At 42.8% G+C, this 22,838-nt stretch overlaps 1 protein-coding gene across 4 annotated transcripts in view; it reads left to right on the top strand.

The window, feature by feature from the left end:
* The window catches only part of bnc2 (basonuclin 2), a 189,788-nt gene extending 167,475 nt beyond the window's left edge, over nt 1-22,313 (top strand). For 3 of the 4 annotated variants that reach the window (XM_050043854.1, XM_050043853.1, XM_050043855.1), the window contains 2 exons: nt 6,923-9,321; nt 16,528-22,313. In XM_050043854.1, coding sequence (XP_049899811.1) covers nt 6,923-9,321; nt 16,528-17,350 — 3,222 coding nt within the window. In that variant the 3' untranslated portion in view covers nt 17,351-22,313. Of the gene's footprint in view, nt 1-6,922; nt 9,322-15,365; nt 15,440-16,527 lie in introns of all 4 variants that reach the window. The other variant, XM_050043856.1, reaches the window with a different exon arrangement.
* Nucleotides 22,314-22,838: the final 525 nt, after the last annotated feature.

Genomic DNA, 22,838 nt, shown 5'->3' with positions numbered 1-22,838 from the left:
CAGAGGTTAGAGGACCTTTTCTAAAATGACGGGTTTGTTTTCAAAAACAGATAATGAAAAAAGACAAGTCAGTGGGAAAAGAAACGGAAACTGTTTACTAAAGGCCACCTGGAACCAGGGATGTGCCAGATTGTGACTCACCCGTCTGTGGTAGAGTCCTCTATAATAACCCCCACCAGACCCCCCTCCCTCCCTATCCTTGCAGCCTGCGACTGCACTATAAATCTCACTCCAGTCGATTAGTGTGCCCTTAGCAACAACTAACACACAGTCATGAAATTTTAACCAAAGCCATGAGTTAAATCAGGTTGAGAGGGAAAGGCAGGGTATCTCGCGGCCTGTTGGTTGATCAGTGTGTCTGGCCCAGTGAAATAAACCCTGTGGCCTCTTCACGTTTACTCACACTAGAGTCCAGGAAGCTCTCCTTTCTGGCAGTGATGGACATAATATTAACCAAGGCAATGTCCTTTTGCATGGCTGTTAATTAAATTATAAAATGAGAATCACACTTTAATAGAACTGTTCAAAGATTTAATCAGGATTTGGTGCTGGTGCTGTGGGTCCTATCTGGACTTCACTGAATCGCCTGTATTTCCATGTCAGCTGTCTTTAAAAGGAGTGGACTGTTTTTTCATCAAGGCTGAAATTAGTGTTTTAGCAATTACAGATAGAAAAGATTGTATTTGGCATATTTATTGTGCACAAAGGATGAACATAGGTGGTGGTAAAGTACAACACACTGTGACCTGACTTTGAGCTGTTTTATCTGATGTAGCTCATTTCCCAACAAAGTGTAACTACAAATTTTCACTTATTAAAACCAGACCACATTCAGGAAGACATCAAGGCTGTCTTCTGCTGAAGTATAAAAAGACACAAGTATGCTATTCTTTGCACAAGACTCTCCGGAGCATGTCGAGAGAGACAGTGTGGGAAAGTTTACGAATAAAACTATTTGCTACACTGCTTTTGGTTACTTTTTTGCCATCTGATGCAATGGAAGGCAGCTGTAAAACACACAATACTGTAAGCTACCACAGATTTTTATGCATATTTCCGAAAGGTACAGTCCACTGTGTGATAGCTTCATTTGTGGATTGCCTGTCCCTGTAATAAGCAACCACAAAATGACATGATTGTGACTGATTAGTCCAAAGGGATACTGCTCAGTCTGTCTTTAACGATAGGATGAAATGTCTTTACTGGTGCCTTGTAAATTATATATCAGCGTCATCTTGTACACCAGCAGCAGACAGCCCATGTACAGTAGATTTTCATCCTGCTATAAATATATAAATCAATGTTTCTGTTGTTCAGAAAACATCAAACCTCTAAGGTAGATACACAAGGTCACATCCAAAACTAACAAAGTCTTTTGATGTGCAGAGCATAAAGGAGGAATTTACCATGATCACAGAGTGTAAATTTCAACCTCTATGATTCCTACAAATGTCCTCCACCCACATCTGGACGTAGCTACTGATTTCCCTGTGGTCCATCACAGGGGAAGAAGTAGAGCTGGTTGTTCACACATGACCCCTGACCTGCCACTGGGGAGCCAACGGGGGGAGCAGCCTGTGTCTTGGGAGCTCTTGCCCTCTGATGTGATGGCTCCAGGCAGTGGGCTTTGCGTGAACCCATCCCCCATGGCACCCCTCGCCACTAGATCCTCTGCATTATTCATACAGCCCGAGATGGGGTGGGGAGAGAAACAGAATATGGAAAAGGAAGCACCAAGGTTCAAGACCTTCTCAGATCACAAGGAACTTCTGCTTAACCTCCCTTGAAGTGGCGAACACAGGGATAGAGCAGTTTTTTTAAGGAACTGGATCTGAAAGCAGGACTGGGGATCAATGGGGATTCCCTCGAGGCTTGGTGGAGATCGCATTCACTGAAAGGTGATTGGTGAATCAATGTGGTTCCCATGGTTCACTTTGCCATTGTGAGAACTGATCCAACTACAAGTGATACTTTCTTATGATCGGCCGAGTTGACTTGTGTTAATGTGGAACCAGTGTAGCATCATCCTACACAGAATGTGCGAGTGTAAACATGAAAATGTAAATATCACTGACATTATATGACTCACGCTCTATGAGGATCAGAGATCTCCCATTTGATCTACTGTACATAGGCACAGGTCAATAGGAAGTATTTATAGCTAATACAGTGTTTGCCTAGCATGGCAGCTCTCTCCACTGCTTTCCAAATACACTCATTGAGTATGATAGGTGATGATTAGTGAAAAGCATATTACATGTTAAGCTGTTAATCCCTAATGCACACCATGCAACCCAACAACGCTGCACACCCCGGCTCTTAATACAGCCCAGCCCATAACCTACTAATTGCATAATTGCCTGATTTGTTTTAACTGACAGTGGTGCCCTGGCCCATGACAAGGCCATCATTTGCTCATCCTCATTGTCAGCAATTTGCAAGGTGGATACCCCACTACACACCCACTCCACAACATCCAGCACCACAGTATTAGAGACAGCCATGAATTAAGAATGCATCGCAGCGGCGGAGAGATGAATAAATACAGCCGTTGCTAGATTAATTCTGAGAGACATGGATGCAGGAAGATAAAATAAACTAACAGCAGCAGGCTGTCCACCAGATAAAGTGGGTACTCCATCGTCTCTCTGCTGTAATTATTGGCTAATAGTCATTAACCTGGCAAACAGAGGTTTAGCTGTATTGTTTAAAGGACTCTGGGATGCATAATGACAGACTAATATGTCATAGCACTGGGGGTGATGGGGGAGGGGTGGATTAATGAGATTTTACTGGAGGGAGTGTACAAGAAGAGGTGGGGCACGCCTGGAAAATATAGGGGAAAGAGGGCCACATTAAGCTAATTGGAAGATGAGTGCCTACTTGTAAAAGTGCTTCTAATGGCATATTTGTTTCTCTCACAGCATCACAAGGCTAATGCAGGGGAGTGGAGTTGTGAGACTTACTGTAGTGAGGACTACAGGGTGTTTGTCTGCAAATGTGTGTCAACGCATACTTTATATACTCATTCTAATACACGCATATTGCTCTCTCATCTTTGATTGTTTATTCATTTTTATGGGGGTTACCTGCATTAACCATTTTTGGAATTTAACATTGCGACTAAAGTGATATCTTTCAAAATATAGTTGTTATAAATGAGGTGCTGCAGTGGCTTTTAAAGGAATACTTCACCTACAAAATGACCATTTGTGTATCTATTAGTCATGCCGTGTTACTTTGAATTGTGAAGAAAACTTTTTTCACATGCTTCTATGGAAAACGGCAAACGTTGATTTGTTGATTGACTGGGGACAAAAAGAAAACAGGTGCTCGCACACTGTCCTTTAACTTGCAAAGTACTTAATTAACAGCAACGTTTCGGTCCTCAGACCTTTGTCAATCAGGATTGGGGACCACATTTAAAAACATCAAAACTATATTAAAACATTTGATTACAAACTTTTACACAACTTGTGTTGTGTGTATAATCCAAGTCTCATCTGTCTAATTGAGTATTTAGTACTTTCCAAGCACATGCATTTTCACTAAAACAAAAAAATGGTATTTGTGTCTTGCTTTGAGGCAAGCATAACAGCATAGGTATGTTTAATTTTCAGTTCAGTTTTAAATAGTAGTGGTGTACCGAACATGGGAAGTACTGAGCATATGGCTGGATAAATGTGAGTTAGATTAGACTGCACAAGTTGTGTGAGAGTTTATAAACAGATGTTTTGATATAGTTTTGTTGTTGTTAAATGCGGTCCTCAATCAATAAATCAGTAAATTAATATGTTTGCCATTTTATGTGGAGACATGTGAAGAAAAACAAAGTTTTCTTCACATATGAAAGGTAACTCGGCATGACTAATTGATATACAAATGGTCATTTGGTGGGTGAGGTATTCCTTTAAGAACCAGCCATGTATTGAAAGGCTTCTTGGCATAAAAACACAGTAGTTTCCACACAGACTGAACCTTAATCAAGTCTGTCCCCTCACATCCTCTTCTAGACCATTTTTGAATTTGTGTTGACTCTGTGCTCCAAGGCCGACCCCTGCCCAAACGCTTGTTGACCGGCCTCCAAAACTCAATTGACCAGTGAACGAGTAGTGCTTGGATAGCCTCCTCTCAGACAGGGTCCAGTGCAGAGCAGAACTGCTGACCTGTTCTGACAGCTGGCTGGCCCTTCCTAACACTAATGGGTTGCAGTTTGGCCTGTGTCACTGTGTTTTGGCATTTTGTTTGACTTCATGAGTGGGGAAGTGGAGGCACAGGGTAGGACTAGTAGAGGATGAAATAAATATCTGAACCCAGTTTGATTCAGTCAGTGATTGAGACCAGGCTGGATAACTGCATGTGGGTTTGGAGTGACTTTGGTAAAGCGATTTTGTTGATGTGTATAAGCTTGCAAAGCTTTTTAGTTTTCTTTTAATGAATATCATTAAAAGCTCACTTATAGCTTGAGACTAATCCCTAGCATTTATTAATGGAACTCCCATTAAAATTACCTCCTTTTTGAGAGTTTGTGGTTCTTGTAATGTTATTTCAATCTCAATTAGACGAGCAAACAACAAAGTGGGGCAGTTAGGTAATTGATATTAAGATGTCTTAAATTGGCTTAAATTGAATTAAATGTGGCCTACCAATGATCCCCCCCCAAAAAACAAGTACTTTCCATTGCTATTTACTGTGTATTAATCCGAGACACTTTTCATTAGGTAATACCATTATATTATATTTAGAATTTTTCATGCTTCTAATCAGAGTTGTAATTGTAGGCCACCTGACTGTATTTGCATGTGTAACATTCACAAATTAATGTTTTTCTTTTTCTTTTTTTGGAAATATTAAAAGACTGCCCCACTTCTTAGAACTATAATTTCTTAAGAAATGTTCTGGTTGTGGAACTATTTAAAGATTCACTTTCTAATCTGCTTTCATTTTTTTGTTTCAATTAAATCAAATGGAAGTACTAATGCCCAGATGGCCATGCAGTATGAAATAATAGTGCCCAGGCTAGAATTTAAAGTCATACCTCCAGGCAAAAACTCCAGAGCGCACACAGAATGAAAGTGTAAAATGTTTTTTAATGTATATTTAACAACAAATACCCCAGTGACTATTGATGTTTCGTCTCAGAAGAATCTATTTCTCCAGTATATCTGAGGGCATGATATGAAACCACTCACACTTTTATTTTCTCTGTTTTTCTGCTCTTCTTCCTCTGTGTCTCCTCCTGTACTATCTCTCTTTCGCTCCCTCTCTTTAAACATTTATCTTCTGTTTTCTCCTTACAGGCCCTTTGTGCTTTGTGATGTTGGTTTTTACAGCTTTTTACTCACCAGAGTTGCCATTTATCTTTTATAGATGCCAGCAGCTAGGAGCACATATGAAATGTTACCATTTCACTGTGACTAATTGTCATCGCTTGCGTTATTCCCTTGGTGTCACTTGCGCCTGGTCCCGCAGGAACCTGTGTGTGAAGTATTTACACTATGTCTCTCTCTTGCTTTCTCCTCTGTTTCTATCTTGTTCACACAAACACCCATATTAAACCATCTTATAGCAGTAGCAGCAGATCTATAAGAGGATAATTTTGTTAAGAGTCCTGTCGTCAGTGCCGTAAATCAGGATTAGGTGTGGGTTCATACAAGAGGACAAAAGCACTAGCTTGAACATTCACTGCCTCAAACTTAGTAGCTCAACCACAAACTAAATTCTCAGGATTTGCCAAGATTCTTTTCCCAGAATCCCTTGCCATCTCTTGATGTTTGAAAATATTCACATTTGCACAGAGTCTTAATATTTTTTAGCCATTAATAGCACATCTCCAAAAGACACCAGCCAAGAAAAGTGCTCTATTTGGAATGACGCCCATCTGAATAGTTCTGGTCTCTTAGGATGGAAACTTGCTTCTCACCATTCCCAAGTCTCCAAAAATACAGGAACTTGAAATGCTAGGGGGTTAATATAAATTATCTATTGTTTATGTTTGATATTTTATGTTTCTGCCCTTTTTCATACGTAGCCCTATTCAACTGAGAATGTATCACCAGTTGACAGTGTCCAAAATGACATGATTCTTTATTACCAAGTATTCCACCATTAATATTTAAGGTTGTGTATCCTTGAAACCGTATTAACATACTGATATGATTAAAAATTAAGGTAACACAGGTTATACATCCTGTAGGCCCCAATAACATATGAGCATGATAAATATGCAGCCTGTCAAATGAAAGGAAGACAAGCTCAATGCCACTGTCAAGGCATACGCTTAAATAAACATGAGTTTTTCTCTTTGAATGTCCAAAGCTATTCCCTGATACACAGTGTAGCAGTCCCATCCTCCCTCAAGCATTTCACTGCCTTAGAGATGGAGAATACACTGAGAAAAATGCCTGCCAACCAAGGTGCGATTAGTGGCTTGCATTAATTATGCTATTATTTCTGCCATGTCTTCTCTTGCTCGCACAATTTTGTAAATATCCCGGGGTAGTGTACAGTTTGTGTACAGAGGGACTCCCAGCAAGAGTTCACATCTTTTACAAAGCTGTTTTGTTAGTCTCACAGATTATCATCCCCACAATGTTGGAAGTCACAGAGACTTGCTTATCACCCAACCTCAGTGCTTTTGATTTGTTTGCATGAGACTCAGTTAAACTCTTGTCATCACTGTGCGAGTAATGCTCACAATTGCAGGGCTGATTTCTAGAAGAAAAAAAATATATATATATATTTTTTCGACAAAGCTCTGTTAGTTACTTGTCGCTCCAGGAGCCTTTGAATTTCATGAGCAGAAAAGCTCGCCCTTACAAACTAACCCCTGCTCTATCTTCTCCTTTGACCACACTGATTATGCACAATCAATAATGGTTTGTATTTTGGTCTTCTCTCTTGTCTCTTCTGGGGCATGTAGGATGCTGCAGGCAAGGTGCTGGACCGCTGGACCATCATGTCCCGAGAAGAGGAGATCATCACCCTGCAGCAGTTCCTACGCTTTGGTGAGACCAAGTCTATTGTGGAGCTGATGGCCATTCAGGAGAAGGAAGGTCAGGCAGTTACAGTTCCCTCCTCCAAGACAGACTCCGGAATTAGGACATTCATTGAAAGCAACAACAGAACCCGCAGCCCGGGGCTTCTGACACATCTGGAAAACAGTAGCCCATCAAGCATTCACCATTTTGAAAACATCCCCAACAGCTTAGCCTTCCTCCTGCCCTTCCAATACATCAACCCAGTTTCTGCTCCCATGCTCGGCTTGCCCCCAAATGGCCTGCCTATGGAGCAGTCTGCTCTCCGGCTGCGGGAACCCAGTCTGCCAAACCAAGGTGAACAGGTAGACACCAGTGAGTCAGAGGTGTCCCTGTCACCCTTCCGTACAGGCCAGAGCCCTAGCCGTGGAGCCCTGGGATCCATGAACAACATTGAACCCAAGACAGAGCCCAACAATAGGGCATCACCTATCTCACCAACCCCTTCCACCCAGCAGGCTCAACAACAGCAGCAGCAGCAGTCACAGCTCCAGCAGCAGCAGCAGCAGGGCCAACAGCAGTCCCAAAATCAACCTCAACAACCCAACAGTTTGAGTGACCACCAAGTCCACCACCACTTTGTAAAGGACGAGCAATCTAAATCCATCACCCATGCTTCCTTTTCCTCCAAGATGCATCGCATGCGCAGAATGGGATCCACCTCACGCAAGGGTCGTGTTTGCTGCAACTCTTGTGGCAAAACCTTTTATGATAAAGGCACACTAAAGATACATTATAATGCTGTACACTTGAAGATCAAACACCGTTGCACCATTGAGGGTTGCAACATGGTCTTCAGCTCACTACGCAGCCGCAACCGCCACAGTGCCAATCCCAATCCACGGTTGCACATGCCCATGCTGCGCAATAACCGCGACAAGGACCTCATCCGTTCAACCACTGGTACACCTGTCATCTCAAGCACCAAGAATGGTGGCTTCACACTCACCAGCCCTGGAAGGCCACCACTGGGCTTCACTACTCCACCTGTGGATCCTATGCTTCAGTCCCCCCTGCAAAGCCCACTGGTGTTCCCTTCCCTGAAGTCAGTTCAGCCTGTCCAGCCAGTGCCCCCATTCTACCGCACACTACTGTCCCCTGCCGACCTTGTCAGTCCTCCAGTGTCACTGCCCACCAGCCCCATCCTGCCCACAACCACCAACAGTACCACCCTGATGGACCAACAACAGCAGCTCCTGGCTGCTGCAGCAGCGGCGTCACACAATAATGTTCATATGTCAGAGGTAGGACCCATGTCCCACCGCATACAAACACCTAGTGCCAATCATGACCTCAACACTGGCAGCAGTGACCCCACGCCCAAAAAGAAGCCTCGTAAATCTAGCATGCCAGTGAAGATTGAGAAGGAAGTGATTGATGTGGCAGACGAATATGACGACAAAGATGATGACGATGATGACATCCACCATAATCACCACCACCACTCATCTCTTCTGCACAACAATATCAAAATGAATGGTAACTGTAACAGCAACAACAACGGCGGCAGTGGTAATGGTAACCACAGTGGTGGTAGTGGGCAGCAATCCCCTTCCCAGGATGAGATGAGCCCTGGCCTAGCTCTGAGAGGCATGATGAGACAGAGTGAAGATGAATGCCGGGAAGGTACTGGCAGTGAGAGCAGGGGTGGAAATGATCTTCAAGGCTCAGGCGAGCTTCGCTGTATGGGCAGCTTCACCTCTGAGGATCAGGACCATGAGAGAGACTTTGAGAATGAATCAGAAACCTCTGATTCAAAGATGTTCTACAGAGATGAGCTGATAGATGTGGAGGAACAGCAAAAACACAGCAGGGGTGGAAAGTGTCAGGACAAGGAACAGGAGGATGAGGGTAGTGAGGAAGCCCATTTGAGAAAGGAAATGGAAAGCAAGGTTCATTCCTCACCCTCCCCTCATCAACCCCCTATCAAGATTAAGGAAGAACTCAACGATCCTACCTACGACATGTTCTGCATGGGCCAGTATGGCCTCTATAATGGAGGCATGGCGGCAGCTGCTGCTGCTGCAAGCATGGCTGCTCTGCATGAGAGCTTCATCTCTTCGATGGGCTATGGTGCCAGCCCACCCAAATTCCCTTCTTCTCAATCACCAGAAGGAGACCCATGCTCAAGTCCTGACCCCAAGATCTGCTATGTGTGTAAGAAGAGCTTCAAGAGTTCCTATAGCATGAAACTGCACTACAAGAATGTGCACCTCAAAGAGATGCATGTGTGCACTGTGGCTGGCTGCAACGCTGCCTTCCCTTCCCGGCGGAGCCGAGACAGGTTAGTGCTAGAACTTGGTAATGTAACCACTTAACTTAATCTAATTGTGACAGTCGCAGGTAGGTTCAGTGGAAATGTTTAATTCAATCTTTATCATCCTTGATATTTTAAGTAACGGCACTACATAACTCCACAGAATATGCTAGTTTGTTTTTTTTATAAAGGATATAGTGGTTTTATAAAAGCTGTGTTATAATAGTCCAATAGATACTAGCATTTTTGTGAGATATTGCCTTTTCATTTCATGTTAATAAAACAAGATTTAGCTCCAGTATTTCATTACTGTATGACATTTACCTGGATAGGCTATCACTTGACATCTGTTAGCTAATTCAACACTATAAAATTGATTCAGGGGCATCTGCTCCTTGTCAAGTCAGAGTTCAGAAAAGTAGGGTGTCAGGATGAGAAACACATACACACACATTCAAAAAAGCACTAGGTGGTACCCATCAACCCTGCAGCTGCAGTGTGTTGTTTACCTGCCCTCACTACATGTACCTCATCTTGTGACAGGGAGGTGAAGGCGCATATATTAACATAGACAGCGGTTTGTCAAACCACTGCATTTATTAGCGCATTAGGAGGTGAGGCTAGCCATACTCACCTGGGCTTGTTAGCACATATCAATCCCACACACACACACACACACACACACACACTCCGCAGAATAGTAGTAGCAGTGGCAGCAGGTTGATGCCATAACACATGCTGGAGGTACCTAACATCACTTGTGCCCTCAGCAAGCACAGGCTCCCTAAGGGATTACCAAAAAATGTTTTTTTGCATCATTGGAGCACTTTTAAGTGTTAAATTGGCCATCATCCAGACATGCTTCATGGGCAGAATTTCACAATCCTTCAGATGGCCAGTAACAATATCCTTTAAAATTACTAATAATAGAGAAATTGAATAGGTTTCAAAATAACAGCTGTGTGTGAATTCATGTTACAGGTCTGGCGACACAGAAAATCATATTCCCTTGCCAGTCATGTAAACATCCAGCAGGGACATAGTGTAAAATGGCCCTTGACACAATTTGTAAATTCTCTCTAAAAATACACAGCACCTCAAGTCTAGCAAATATCTCTCATGCTCATACTCCCTATCTTTTTTAACAGAACTCAGCTGCTCTACATAACAGCCTTACTCATTCTGTTCTTTAAGGGGAATAGAAAATATATTTAAAAAAAATGATTTAGCTTGAAACATCTGTGACAAGTGACACTTTTATATAAGTAAGGTGCAAGCTGCAACTCACTACATGTTTCCAGTTGGGAAACAAATCTTAAAGAGAGAGATTTTTTTTTTTTTTCCTCCGTGTTTTGTCTCACCCACACAATGGCTCTGCACCCCCATCATCTCTTCCTCCACCATTGCTACCTCCCTCCACCTGAACTCGCTGGTCCTTTCCCACCCTGAGCCTTTTTATTACATTTGTTGTTTCGGTGGCATCTGTTCCTACCACTGTTTGTTCATTAGCAGCATGTAAATAGAGCAGGTGATTCCGGGACTATATCAGAATGGATGTGGGAAGGGAACCGGGGGAGCAGAGCAGGAGACAAGTTAGCGTTAGTGAAGGTGAAACCCTGCTGCTCACCTGACGCAGCTGTGCCGACAGAGGCAAGATGACAGGATGTGTTATTATAGCATGCACTGCCACAGTGTGGTGTACAGCCACCGGTGAGTTTGTTATCTCCCCTCTTTTGACAAGGCTTTAGGAACAGAGAACGCCTTAGGCATGACCCACCTGCTGTGTAACACGTGCATGCACACATACACACACACCCGCGCGCAGATGAAAATATATATGTACAAACAGATAAAAGAGAAAACTTGCTTTTCTATATGCCTTGTCTCTTCGTAGTTAGTCTCCTAATGCTGCAAAACAATTGTTGGACATAAAAATTAAAAGCCTTATGGCAAGAAGAGAGCTCCAGAGTACATTTATATAAGCAATGCAAGGTAAATATATTTATATAGCAGAGAGGAGTTACACCCAAGAGTTTTGTAAACTGAAAATTTCTGCTGTTGGTAATCAGCAGACTTTGCTCAGGCTGTTACTGGTGTTAAAGTGGATGCTTTGAAATCAAGAGGCGACAATAGTAAGAAGTGAAAAAAATTATCAAAAAGGATGGCATGGGGGAGGTTCATTCTCACAAATATGTAGCCAGGCATTTGGTATCAAAGCCAGGGGTGAGTGGAGCGCTTGAGACAGGCACAGAGGGTTCAAAGATTAGACCACATTGCACAGAGAAAAGCCAGCACCTCAACATGAACTCTTCCTATGCTTGCTCTCTATCTGTGTCAGCCTGTAGGTGTGTGAGCGTGTGTGTGACAGTTTGACTCCATGATGAGAAACACAAGCATATAAATGCCATTCAAACACATAACGTGGCAGAACATATGGGAGATAGAGATAACTTTGTAGCATGGAGGGACAATCGCTGCTGCTAACATAAAGCATCTCTGAGCTGGGGGGGGTGTGCAGTATAGCTCTGGGTGGGTGAGACCTAAGCACACTATTGTTTCCATACTTTTTCTGTGGGGGATAAATTCCTGATAGCATATGGGACATATTACTGTGCCGCTGGTTCAAACAGGGAACAAAACAACAGAAAGACGGACATTACATCGCTGGAGGAATCCTGGGGCTTTGAGACGAGTCAATACACAAACAGGGCTCTCATCAAATCTGTCCCCAGATAATCCTGTAATGACATAATGTATGTTTGAGTGGAACGGTGGCAATAAACAGGGATATAATTTAGTTGCTTTCATAGGAGCATATTCTCTGATATGATTAAACTGCATGTACAAAGATGTTTGCACAAAATAATCTTTAGAATGTTTATTACTAGCAAATTAGATAAGTCAAACTCCATTATTTCTCCTAATTAGTTTTTTCAAAGCGTTGGCAGAAATGATCAGTAAGCAGCTCTCTCCACCTCAGACATAAAGGACTGAAACACTTAATACTTAACGCAAAGTAATTCTCTTTAAGGAATAAAAAAGAGCCATTAGAATAATATCCACACTGAATTTCAATCAGAGGAAGGTAAAACCAGCTGGTTATTTGTTGTTGTTTTTGCAGCTGAATAATATATGCTAAAGCAGCATTACAATATGCAGCCCTGTCTGGCTTCCTCTTCTCAGTACCTCCCTAACACAGCTGTTGACATCCAGCAACAGGGAAGTCCAAGTGCCTCTGCATATCTGATTAGTCCATTGACCGAGCGAAAAGCCAAAGGCACGTAAACACACCATCAGACACCAGCATCAAAAGCTCCGGTATCAAAGTGAAGAAGAAAAAGGAGGAGAGGTCATTTGATCTACTGAGAAAAACAACCAAGAGCCAATGACATTGTCAGAGTAGGATGCACTGTAAATGTGCTGCCACGGGAAAAAAAAGTAGCACTAATGTTTGTTCACTTTGGATCCCTGCCCTATTTAGGAGACTGTAGGATTTCATACACAAACACTAGTGCGCATGGATACTGTACATACACACACTCAGGAATGCAGGAAAGGATAATTTAATGTGCCCTTGAGCAAACATGTAATGTGTGTGTTTTTGAGTGTAAAACAGAGACCAACATAAGAGTGTGTGTGTATGTGTGGTTTTACAGTGGGGTGTTTTCTCCCAGCCTCCTGGCCGCCTGCTGCACGGAGGTAAATGATTGCATATTTATTGTGGGGAGCGAGCAGCGTCGGCAGAAGTGTTGAAGAAGCTGCATGATTAACTGCTGGGAAGACGCGCGTACCAGCAATCATCACCATTATTGGCTTCGTTAATCATATTTTTCAAACCGTTTGACAAGACTTGCCTCACTTATCTCATTTTTATCAGCCTATCCTGCTTCTCTCTTTTTTTTAACCTTCATTCCAACATTTTAACTTGCTCCTGTGTCGCTACAGCAAGTAGGTGTCCTCCCTCTTCCACATTCCCATGGTGCAGCAGCGCGCAGCCCATGGTCCCTGCATGGGCCACTGCAAACGGAGAGAGTGAAGGTTAATTATGTTGGAGAGTCTCTTTCCTCCCCTCTCCCTCCCTCTCTTTGTCTCCCTCCCTTCTCCCTCGGTCCCCTCACGGCATGTGGGCCCGGCTCCGCTGCTTCACAATTAGCTCTCTGTTTGTCTCTTATAAACAAAGGGCACGCTGCTCATAGAGAGAATATGTTAGCAAAAGCCACTCACCCCAGATCAAAATATCTGATGATTAAAATGCAGGAAAAAAAATTACATCCCTTTAATTTATCAGTTTCCTTGTGATGTAGTTTGAAGAGAATAAGATGATTTATTTCATTCTCAGATAAATAACATATACATGCCTCTGTTGTCATCAGTCAAATTCTAGAACATGGAGATGTTTTTCATGTGATATTTAATGCACATTTAATGTCTATGAACTCATTTATTTCATCCTCAAATCACTGTTGATAGCCTGTGCTGTTGAACAGACCGAGATGATGCAAAGTATATTATAACAGTGACAGAGAGTGATAAATGTTACTAAAACTCTTGTCCTCCCACTTACACCTAAAACCTCATAACACAACCCAAATGACAGGAAAGACAAAGAACCACTCGTGTCAGTTTAACACCACTCAGCCTTCCATCTCATTTACACATTATGAGCCATTTAGACAACATACGCACACATACACACGCATACGCACACACACTGACACAAAAACAAGGGCAAGGGCCATCAGATGAACCTAAAGATGATTAATGCCGGTTGGGACAGGCACACTCTCGCTCTACCTCCTCTGCACAGTCAAAAATGGGCTCTCTGGAGGCCTCCCCCATCTTTTGGGCAAAGATGAGACTGTCAAATTGGTTTGCCAGCCACATTACTGGCCAACAGGGAGGCAGAGATGGAGAAGGGGAGGGGGGGCACTGAGGAGTTGGGTTTGGGGGAGGGAAGATAGAGCGTGCTGGAGTGGAGTGATGGAGGTGGAGGGGAGTGGGAAATGGGGCAGAAAGTCTAAATCTGATAAATGAAGGGATAAGTGCATTATGCCCACTGTGTGTGGATTCAGCTGACTTATTTTGATTATTTAGGGCAAGGAGGCATTGCCAGCACAGGAGTTAAATAATAATATTTATGCAAATGATCATGAACTGGGCTCTTTTCCTTCTCTTCATCTCTTGAGATTAAATCATTTCCAAATGGTTACAAATGATATATCAAAGTGACTTTTTTTCTTTCCATTTATTTTATTTCCATATATCTGTACAATGGATTAAAAGCTGTAGGAAATGTGAATATTTTTCATTGAGATATTGTTGTATTCTAACAATGTGGTGTGCATTTCTGAGTATTTAAAATGGCTACTGTAGCTATAGCGCAGACTACTTACTGCATGATATTTAGCATGTTTGACTTTAATATCTAAAACTGAGATAGCCATGGTTAACTTAGAGCTTATTAGCAGTGAGAAGGTGTTGTTATAGAGATGGAGACATGTTGCAAAGGACCTGCCTACCTGAGCATCATCAACAGCATCCTGAGCTTCAGGCCTAACTGAGCAATTCTGTGGCCCCTCTTCACATTTGGTATCCCTTCAGAAATTGTGTCCATTTACTTAAATACTGATCAGTGATAACGGCATGTTTCAGGCTGTTTTAAAACACTCTGACCTCTCACAGCCAAGCGTCCACACATGTGTTTGACTAGACAGGGATACTGCGCCACAGACATTGAATCATGACTCCCATATTTTAGCCATAAGCTAACACCATATGGGTGCAACTGTACTATCAAAGGATAAAAAAGAACAAAGGATTTATATAGTCTTTTTGATCGAAGTCCCGCTATATGGAAGTAGTATATTTTCTGTTTTTCACACATACACACTCACACACATACAAACAGACAAAGCACGTGCAAACACACACACACATGCAGTGACAGCCACGGCCAATCGATTTGCCACGCTCTCTCTCCTCAATGCTGACGATGCTTGAGTGGACGGGCTCCTGGTTGCCTGGTTCACAGAAAAGGGTCCCTCAAATGAATGTATTTCTACCTCTTGCAGGACAATGTCGGATAGGGAAGTAAATAATTAAAGGAAAGGGACCCTTTTTGACTGCATCAACCCTGCCACTGCTGGTAAGCTCTACTATCCATTGTGACTCCATTTTTGCCCGTCCTGCTAAGGATGACCGTTTGATTTATTTTTTTGTTTTGTTTTACACACATGTGCCCTCCCTGCATGGAAACCCCTCACATTAAAGGCACTGAGTGTTTGCATATTTGTTCTTATTTGATGTAAGTGCTGACCTGATATGAGAGGAATGGGCCTTGTGTATGTCATACCTGATGCCGGTCATTAGTTGCTTAAGTTTCCTTTCTGTGTTATGCAGTTTTATTGTGACATGTGTGCAGTGGGTCCCCGTTTTCTTAGACCGACTTGGCAACTGTGAAATTGGAGCGAGAAAGCATTGAATTCGATTTCTCAAGCCCACGTCACCTTGCATCCTGTAGCATGGCTTTGTATGCTAACTGAAATCCTCACTAATCGTATCTTGGCTTAAGCATGGCACTTGTTACTTAGTTTCTTTCATCAGCTATAGCACACTGTGCGATATAGTTCGCCTTGTGTTTGGGAAAAATGCCCGTCTTAATTAAATCCAGGGCTACATAAAGACATGTTCATTGAGGTGCTCGATTAAGCCACCTCCAATAGGGAACGAATGCGATAATGCTGTCAGGGCCTAGTGCTAATATGCTATCCAGTTCCCCTCGATTATCACATTACCACAGCTCGAATCAATTGATAAACTCCCATTCAATATGGTGGAGTATTTAATTGAGTCAGAGTCTATTGGATTTGAGGGCTGTGCAGTGCAGACATGCTGACAGTGGTAAACACTAGCAGGATGCTCTCTCTCTCTCTCTGCGATCTTGGAGCACTTTTCTGAGGAGAGCTGCAGGATGAATTTCTGTTTCTGTGTGACTGTCTGTGTGCCTCGACTGATAGCAACAATAATCACATGTGTAACATTTCCTAGATATTGGCTCTTTGTAGCCTGGTATCAGTTCACAAAAGTACGATAAGTTGACAATATGAAAAATAAATTATTGGATGTGTAAATATATGTGTTAAAACACTGTGGCTGTGCTGTATTTTAGAGGCTATCTACTTTCCTCATACACTGGCAGCCTTCTGATTTACAACTATGACTGTCTCGCCACAGGCACAGCTCCAACATCAACCTGCACCGCAAACTGCTGACCAAAGAGCTGGACGACATTGTCCTGGACCCCCAACTCCCGCCACTGCCCAAGGACCTGCGAGCCGAGTTACTGGCCAAGATCTACGCCGGGCACCACATGGGCTTGGACCCTATGGCCGGGATGGGCATCGGAGGCGCCAGCCTCCGGCCCACTGGCCTGCACCACAATGCCCGTTCCCCCATGAGCAGTGAGTATCCCCACCACCCTCTCAACCATAACCTTAGAAACCACCACACCAACGGCTACTCCCGGGGCCAGCCCGACGACTACATGGTGTTGGACCTGAGCACCACCTCCAGTGTTCAATCCAGCAGCAGTGTCCACTCCTCACACGAGTCAGACGAGGGCAGCGATGAAGGCATCCTATTGGATGATCTGGAGGAGGAGGAGGGAGAAGAGGATGAGGAGGAGGGCAACAGTGAGGGGGAGGACTGCTCCCAGCATGCCGAGGGGCGGGCTGAAGGAAGGGATCGGGAAGAGACTGGAGAACTAAGAGGAGAAGGACATGGTGAGGGTTTGGACCCGTCCTCCTCGCCATTCCTCTTTTCGCCCACCGGGGGCAGTAACGGTGGCAGCAGTGGGATCCTCTGCAGCATCTGCCATAAAATGTACAGCAACAAAGGAACCCTGCGTGTGCACTACAAGACTGTGCACCTGCGCGAGATGCACAAGTGCAAAATCCCCGGTTGCAACATGGTGTTCAGCTCTGTGCGCAGCCGTAACCGACACTCTCAGAACCCCAACCTCCATAAAAACATGCCCTTCTCTACAATAATAGACTAAATAATGACTTGCTACTCGACCCTGCTGTCAGTCGGCCCGCTCCTCCCTTCATTCCTCATCCTTATTCCTCCTCAAATTAGCTTTTAATCCCAGCCCAGGGCCATCAAATACAAGCTAAATGCCTGTATGCCTCCTGCCCGTCCTCTGTAAGTCATAGCAAGACATTTCTATCTCCCTCTATAAAATTCATCGACTCTAAATACAGTTTATTATTGTGACCTTTGACTTTTCCTTCTTTGGAAGAACAGGATGGCGCTCTTGCGCATGGAGTTTGCTTTATAACAAAACTCCAGTTTTTTTTTTTTTCATAAGCCCCTCCATCTTTCCTTTCGGACTTCCCCCCACTTTGTTTTTATGTCCGTCTCCAAAGAATCTATTCAGACTCTTATTTGTGACTTTGCCTGCAGAAATGATAGTATTGAGAAAAAAAAAGAAAAACCTTCTTGTTGTATTTGTGTAATGATAGCTTTTAAATGAACCCCTTACAAAAGCATGACAGCTTCATTTGTAAATAATGTCCCAAGAGGCTTTTGGTGTAAAAGAGTTGTGTTGATGGTTGTTTGCTTCTTTTTTCTCTCTCGTTATGGTTTTATGTTACAGTCCAGTACAATACTTCCAGCTATAGGCAAGAAAGAGGTAGCATCTTACTAGCTTGACTCATTTATGTTAGCTTCAAAGACACGTTTTAAACTGAGTCCTAGGAAAAAAAGAATATCATGTGACTTGTTTTATCTACTTGTTAGATATTCAGAGGTTGCCGGCATGCTTTTTTAGGCTCCTACACTGATATCATTCTCTGTATTTCTATTGGATTTTTTTTGTCTGTTATGTTTATGAGCTTTAGTATACCAATTCAGTTTTTGCACTTTGCATCTATACAAGGGGATGTGTAATATTATTATAATGAGGACTTTTGCAATGGTGAGTTTAGGTGTTGTTCGGGGTCAGCGATGGCTACAGTGCCAAGGTAATTGATAATACCTTCAACATACTTGTGCCAGTTTCTTTTTGCACGTGCTCAGTTTCAAACAGTTTCACGACAGAAAACGTCTTTGCCTCCCTGAACAAAAACCTGAGATCTTCCCCCATCGCTACACAATGTATTCAGAAAGTGTCTCCAAAGTGTCTTGCCTCAAAACAAATCCAAGTGTGACTGAAGATAAACTGCTGTTTCACCAACACAAAAGGAGTTAAATATTGATAAAGTCTCTCCTCCTCTTTTTGTTCAATTTGTGTACGGTTGCCAGGTATGATCACAATAATTAATTTAGAGGTTTAGTGCGGTGATCTTTGTAAAGCATGACATTATTGTGACATTGTCAAACAAAGTTTGATGCAAGAACTCATGTTTGTTCTCACAAAAGGCATCTTAATGAAATATGGCTGCCCCGTAGATTTGAGAAGAAAAAAAAAGAGAAAAAAGATGAAAATAGTCATTCAACTGTGACCAAAACAAAAGTGTTTGCTTAAGAAGAGCTCTTTCAGTGTGACAGTGTGTACTTAAATCATGCCCCATTGGATTAATATGATGCACTTGAGTCTTAAAACTTTTGCTGTGATATTTTCGGTATCGGTTTCCATTGCTGAGTGTCGGCTACAAATGTACTCTATGAAAAGATGTTGCCATTTTCCTGGCTGTTGTCTGCAGCCACTTTTAACATGTCCATGACTGTCTTACGGTACAAATATTTCCAGTAAGTGGGCAAAGTAGCCAAGGGAAGGGGTATTTATTGGTGGGTGATGTATCTTCATGGAGATGTTTTTGTCCAGTATAAGAATATTTTTTGTAAAAAGACAAAAAATAGAGATTGTTCCTCAGTTTGACTTGTTTATCAATGTATTAGCGATGCCATGTGTTACTATACAAGGAGATCTTCTCTTACTTGACTGGTGCTACACACAGAGGGAAAAATATGCAGTGTTATGTGGTGTGCTGTACAGTATTCCCAACACCTTACATCCATAACAGTGTTGAGTTCCATTTGTTTCATACTTAAGCCATTTTGCAATATAGACATGACCTATTCCAGTGAAATATTGTATGTCTTCTTTTTTTAAGACTCCACCTATATGACACATGCAGTTCTCAGTCCTCTCTTCTCAAAGATAAAGAGAGTGAGACAGAGAGCTGAGGCTGATGGAAAGGTTGCGGAGGTGGAAGGCTGACTAGGGAGGAAAGGATGACAGCAACGATCATTAAAAATGTGCTGCTTCTCCGTTACCTGGAGGCGTCCCTGCCATTCCAGCTTCTTCTGTCTAATAACTCACTTGTCACTTCGTTACACTGCACAGATTCCAAGGTTGCTGACAAGACTGTGACACTGACAGAGAGAGAAAAAGAAGGAAGGAGACTGTGTGCTCTCAACAATTCAATTTGACCCATTCAATTTAGCTCAATTCAATTCATCTATTCATTCTCTATGTGTGCTTATTCTTATTCAGGGTCGCTGATAATTCAATTCAAGTCCTTTCTCTCATTCTGGTTTTCTCTTTGTCTGTCAGAGCGCAGTCATTTAACAACCGCCTTACCCATTTCTTCAACCCGCCACTCACTTACCACCTCCACACCCCACAGCGCAGGTCCTACAGGGACACACACTAATAGTGTATGCTTAAGTTCACCGGACGGCCATGGCATAGGAAAAAGGGATGGGTAATTGCCTGTTTATCCCAAGTGAAGGGAAAATTGAGTACAGGAACCCCTGCCTTCTCCCAGGAGTGGGTTTCACTGAGGCGCTTGCTGCCTCATTCACTCATTCAATCCCCCTGGCCCTCGCTCTGGCAGAAATAAAAAAAAAAAGTGCTACTCCAGGAACCCTGCTGACAGCTGTCTCTCTCACACACAACCATACATACAAACACACACACACACACAAAGAGGAGAGTGGTGCACATATGCTTCCTACTTACAGGCCAGAAAGATGACAAGAACTAGATGACTTGTTAACCTCTAGTGATGGAGGAGACAGGGGCAGAGAAATGTAGAGCGTATTCTCACCACAGGAAATGAAACTCTCCATCTAGCATTAACGTTATAGCTGCTGCCACTACACAGAAAGCTGATATTCCATTATGGAGAATGGTGGAGGCTAGCACTGAGTCAGGCATGGAAAGCTCTTATTATTATTATTTCATTTTAAATATCCAACGGATAATAAAGAGGACACTGATTAATTAAACAAAAATCTTACAAAAAGGCCGGCAAGCTCACAGATTGATTTGAACTCTCCAGAAATGAGAAAGCTGTTCGAACCAAACATATCAAATTTTATATATATGTTCTCTGCCCTAATAACCTCAGCTTCTATGCCCTTCTTGATCTGAGAAAAACAAGTTTTCAGACTGTTTTTTCAGACCCTACCACTCTCTTTATGTCCTGCTCCTTGCTGTCCAATTCTCAAGCAGCAGCTGCAGTGCATGACCTCTATCTGTGTACTTGTGTGTGCCAGGCAGAAAACTGAATATCACAGAAGAGATTCCCTCACAACACCCTTCTCCCACCTCCTACGGGCTCCTTTTGAGTCCTGCATGGTGCTGGTCATGCCAGCAGAGCTCAGAGCTGCAAGAGGCTTGAAACAGAGCCGTGAAAACATGCAAACGACTGTCCAGCATACACAGGGAGACAGACGGCAAGTGAGAGAGAAGGGAGAGATGGTGGAAAGGGATGGGGCTTAGAAGTGGTCTGGCTGGAGCCTCCCGGCAGTCACTTAACAAGGCAAGGGAGAAAGAGAGGAAACAGGGAGTCTGGAGAGCAAGAGAGCAGCAGGGCCAGGACTCCCCAGGAGTCATCGCCAGCTTCTTCTAGATTGCCTGCTAGAGAGCAATTGAGCCACCCCTCACATTTCCACCCCTTTCCCCCTGACACTCTCCTCTCCTCTGAGAAATGACCACCAATTTCCCCCCCTCTCCTCTGAGAAAGCCCCCAATCCAATCTTTGTCTTTCTTACTTCTACCAACCACATGGGCCCAGGTGCATTCTGCTACCTAGTGACCGGGCTGTGGATCCGCAGGAACACGTCACTTAGAGCGCCTCAATGGCCCAGACCACTGGAGTGAATCTTTAATATTTGATTAGAGGAGCGTCAGGCATCAATTATTCTGTAATTCTACAAAGCACGCAGAGGGGGAAGTGGATGGCAAACGGCTGAAGCGGCTGACCTGTTAATCACTGTCCATTTTGTTCACGTCACACAGCGAGTGAGTGAGTACAATAGGTGTGAGCGGAGAGGGCGAGAGGTGACACCACATGCAAACTGTCCAGTTAATGTAGCTCATTGAACAAAGTGGGATTCAAATATTTGATGGGACATCATAAGAAATATGCAGATAGAAGAAAAACACACGTATTTGTACAGATGCTTCAGTCTCATGTGTTATGTTCTAAAAGAAATACCCTCGTTAATTTGAACTGGAACCTGTGAAATGTCAAGAATGAATTCATATAATGTTTTCCATTGTGCCAATTATATTTTACAGTCTTAAAGTATAAATAAGCTTGAAGACCTGGTGAATTTAGATTTTTGTTTTCACTTGTGTTTTTGTGTATCCAATGCATTTGTGTCTTTAGAAAGCCTGTGTTATGGCACTGGCACTCGACAGCGTTGCATGGCTACATCGTCGCACTGCAAAGAACAAACAGAGCAGAGGAGCTTGCGTCACTTTGGTGTCAAAATGGTGATTTGGAAGCCTCATGAATACTGTATGTCACCTAAACAGGTGTTTCCCATTTGCAGACAGGAGGGGGAAAAAAGGTCCTCTTTTTAAAAAGACTCTTGTTTCTTTCTTTTCTTTCTTTTTTGCCTTTCTTGTATTTGTTTCTGTATCATAACTGTCTATGGTTTTTGCATAAAATGCATAAGGGTTTTGGGATGTAAATGGAATTTTATTCATATTTTGTCCAAATACCTCTTGTAATTTGTATCAGAATTCTTGTACAATTTTTATATTAAAGATTTATCAGTCACTGGCATTTTCTCATCGCAATTTTATTCAAACTTTATTTTCAACTGTATTAAAGTAAAGTAGCTTGGAAAAACACCCTCCTCTGTAATGTTGGAAGACATGGCAGAGCCCCGATGTGTCAATCAAGCCATTTTAACAAGACACTGTGATTTCAGCAGGTTTTACTGGGCTCTTAATTGCTCTATGATAAAAATCACCAGGGAAAAGGCTATCTTGACCAATTAGTGGATGATTAGATTAATAGAGTTATTAAAAGATGTACTGGCATGAGGAGAAGGTGCTGCTGGTCTTAGCAAATTAGTAAGATGGTCACACTGAAGGAGGGAAACAAAGGACATAACGCACCTATGTCTGATCATATTCTGAAATTAAATTAAATTTCCCACTGCTGAAGGCACTGCATTTGAAAAATATATACTAAACTTATGTAAAACTGGCTTCAATTTTAGTGCAATTAAGAAAAAGCACATGAAAAAGCACATTTCATCCCTCTATGAAAGCTTTGAGCACCAGCAAACCATCAATA

This window comes from Epinephelus moara, chromosome 5 (genome assembly GCF_006386435.1).
Source record: "Epinephelus moara isolate mb chromosome 5, YSFRI_EMoa_1.0, whole genome shotgun sequence".
Classification (NCBI taxonomy): Eukaryota; Metazoa; Chordata; class Actinopteri; order Perciformes; family Serranidae; genus Epinephelus; species Epinephelus moara.
The sequence above is the reverse complement of the archived record's forward strand: the minus strand, read 5'-3'. Positions and strand labels throughout refer to the sequence as shown.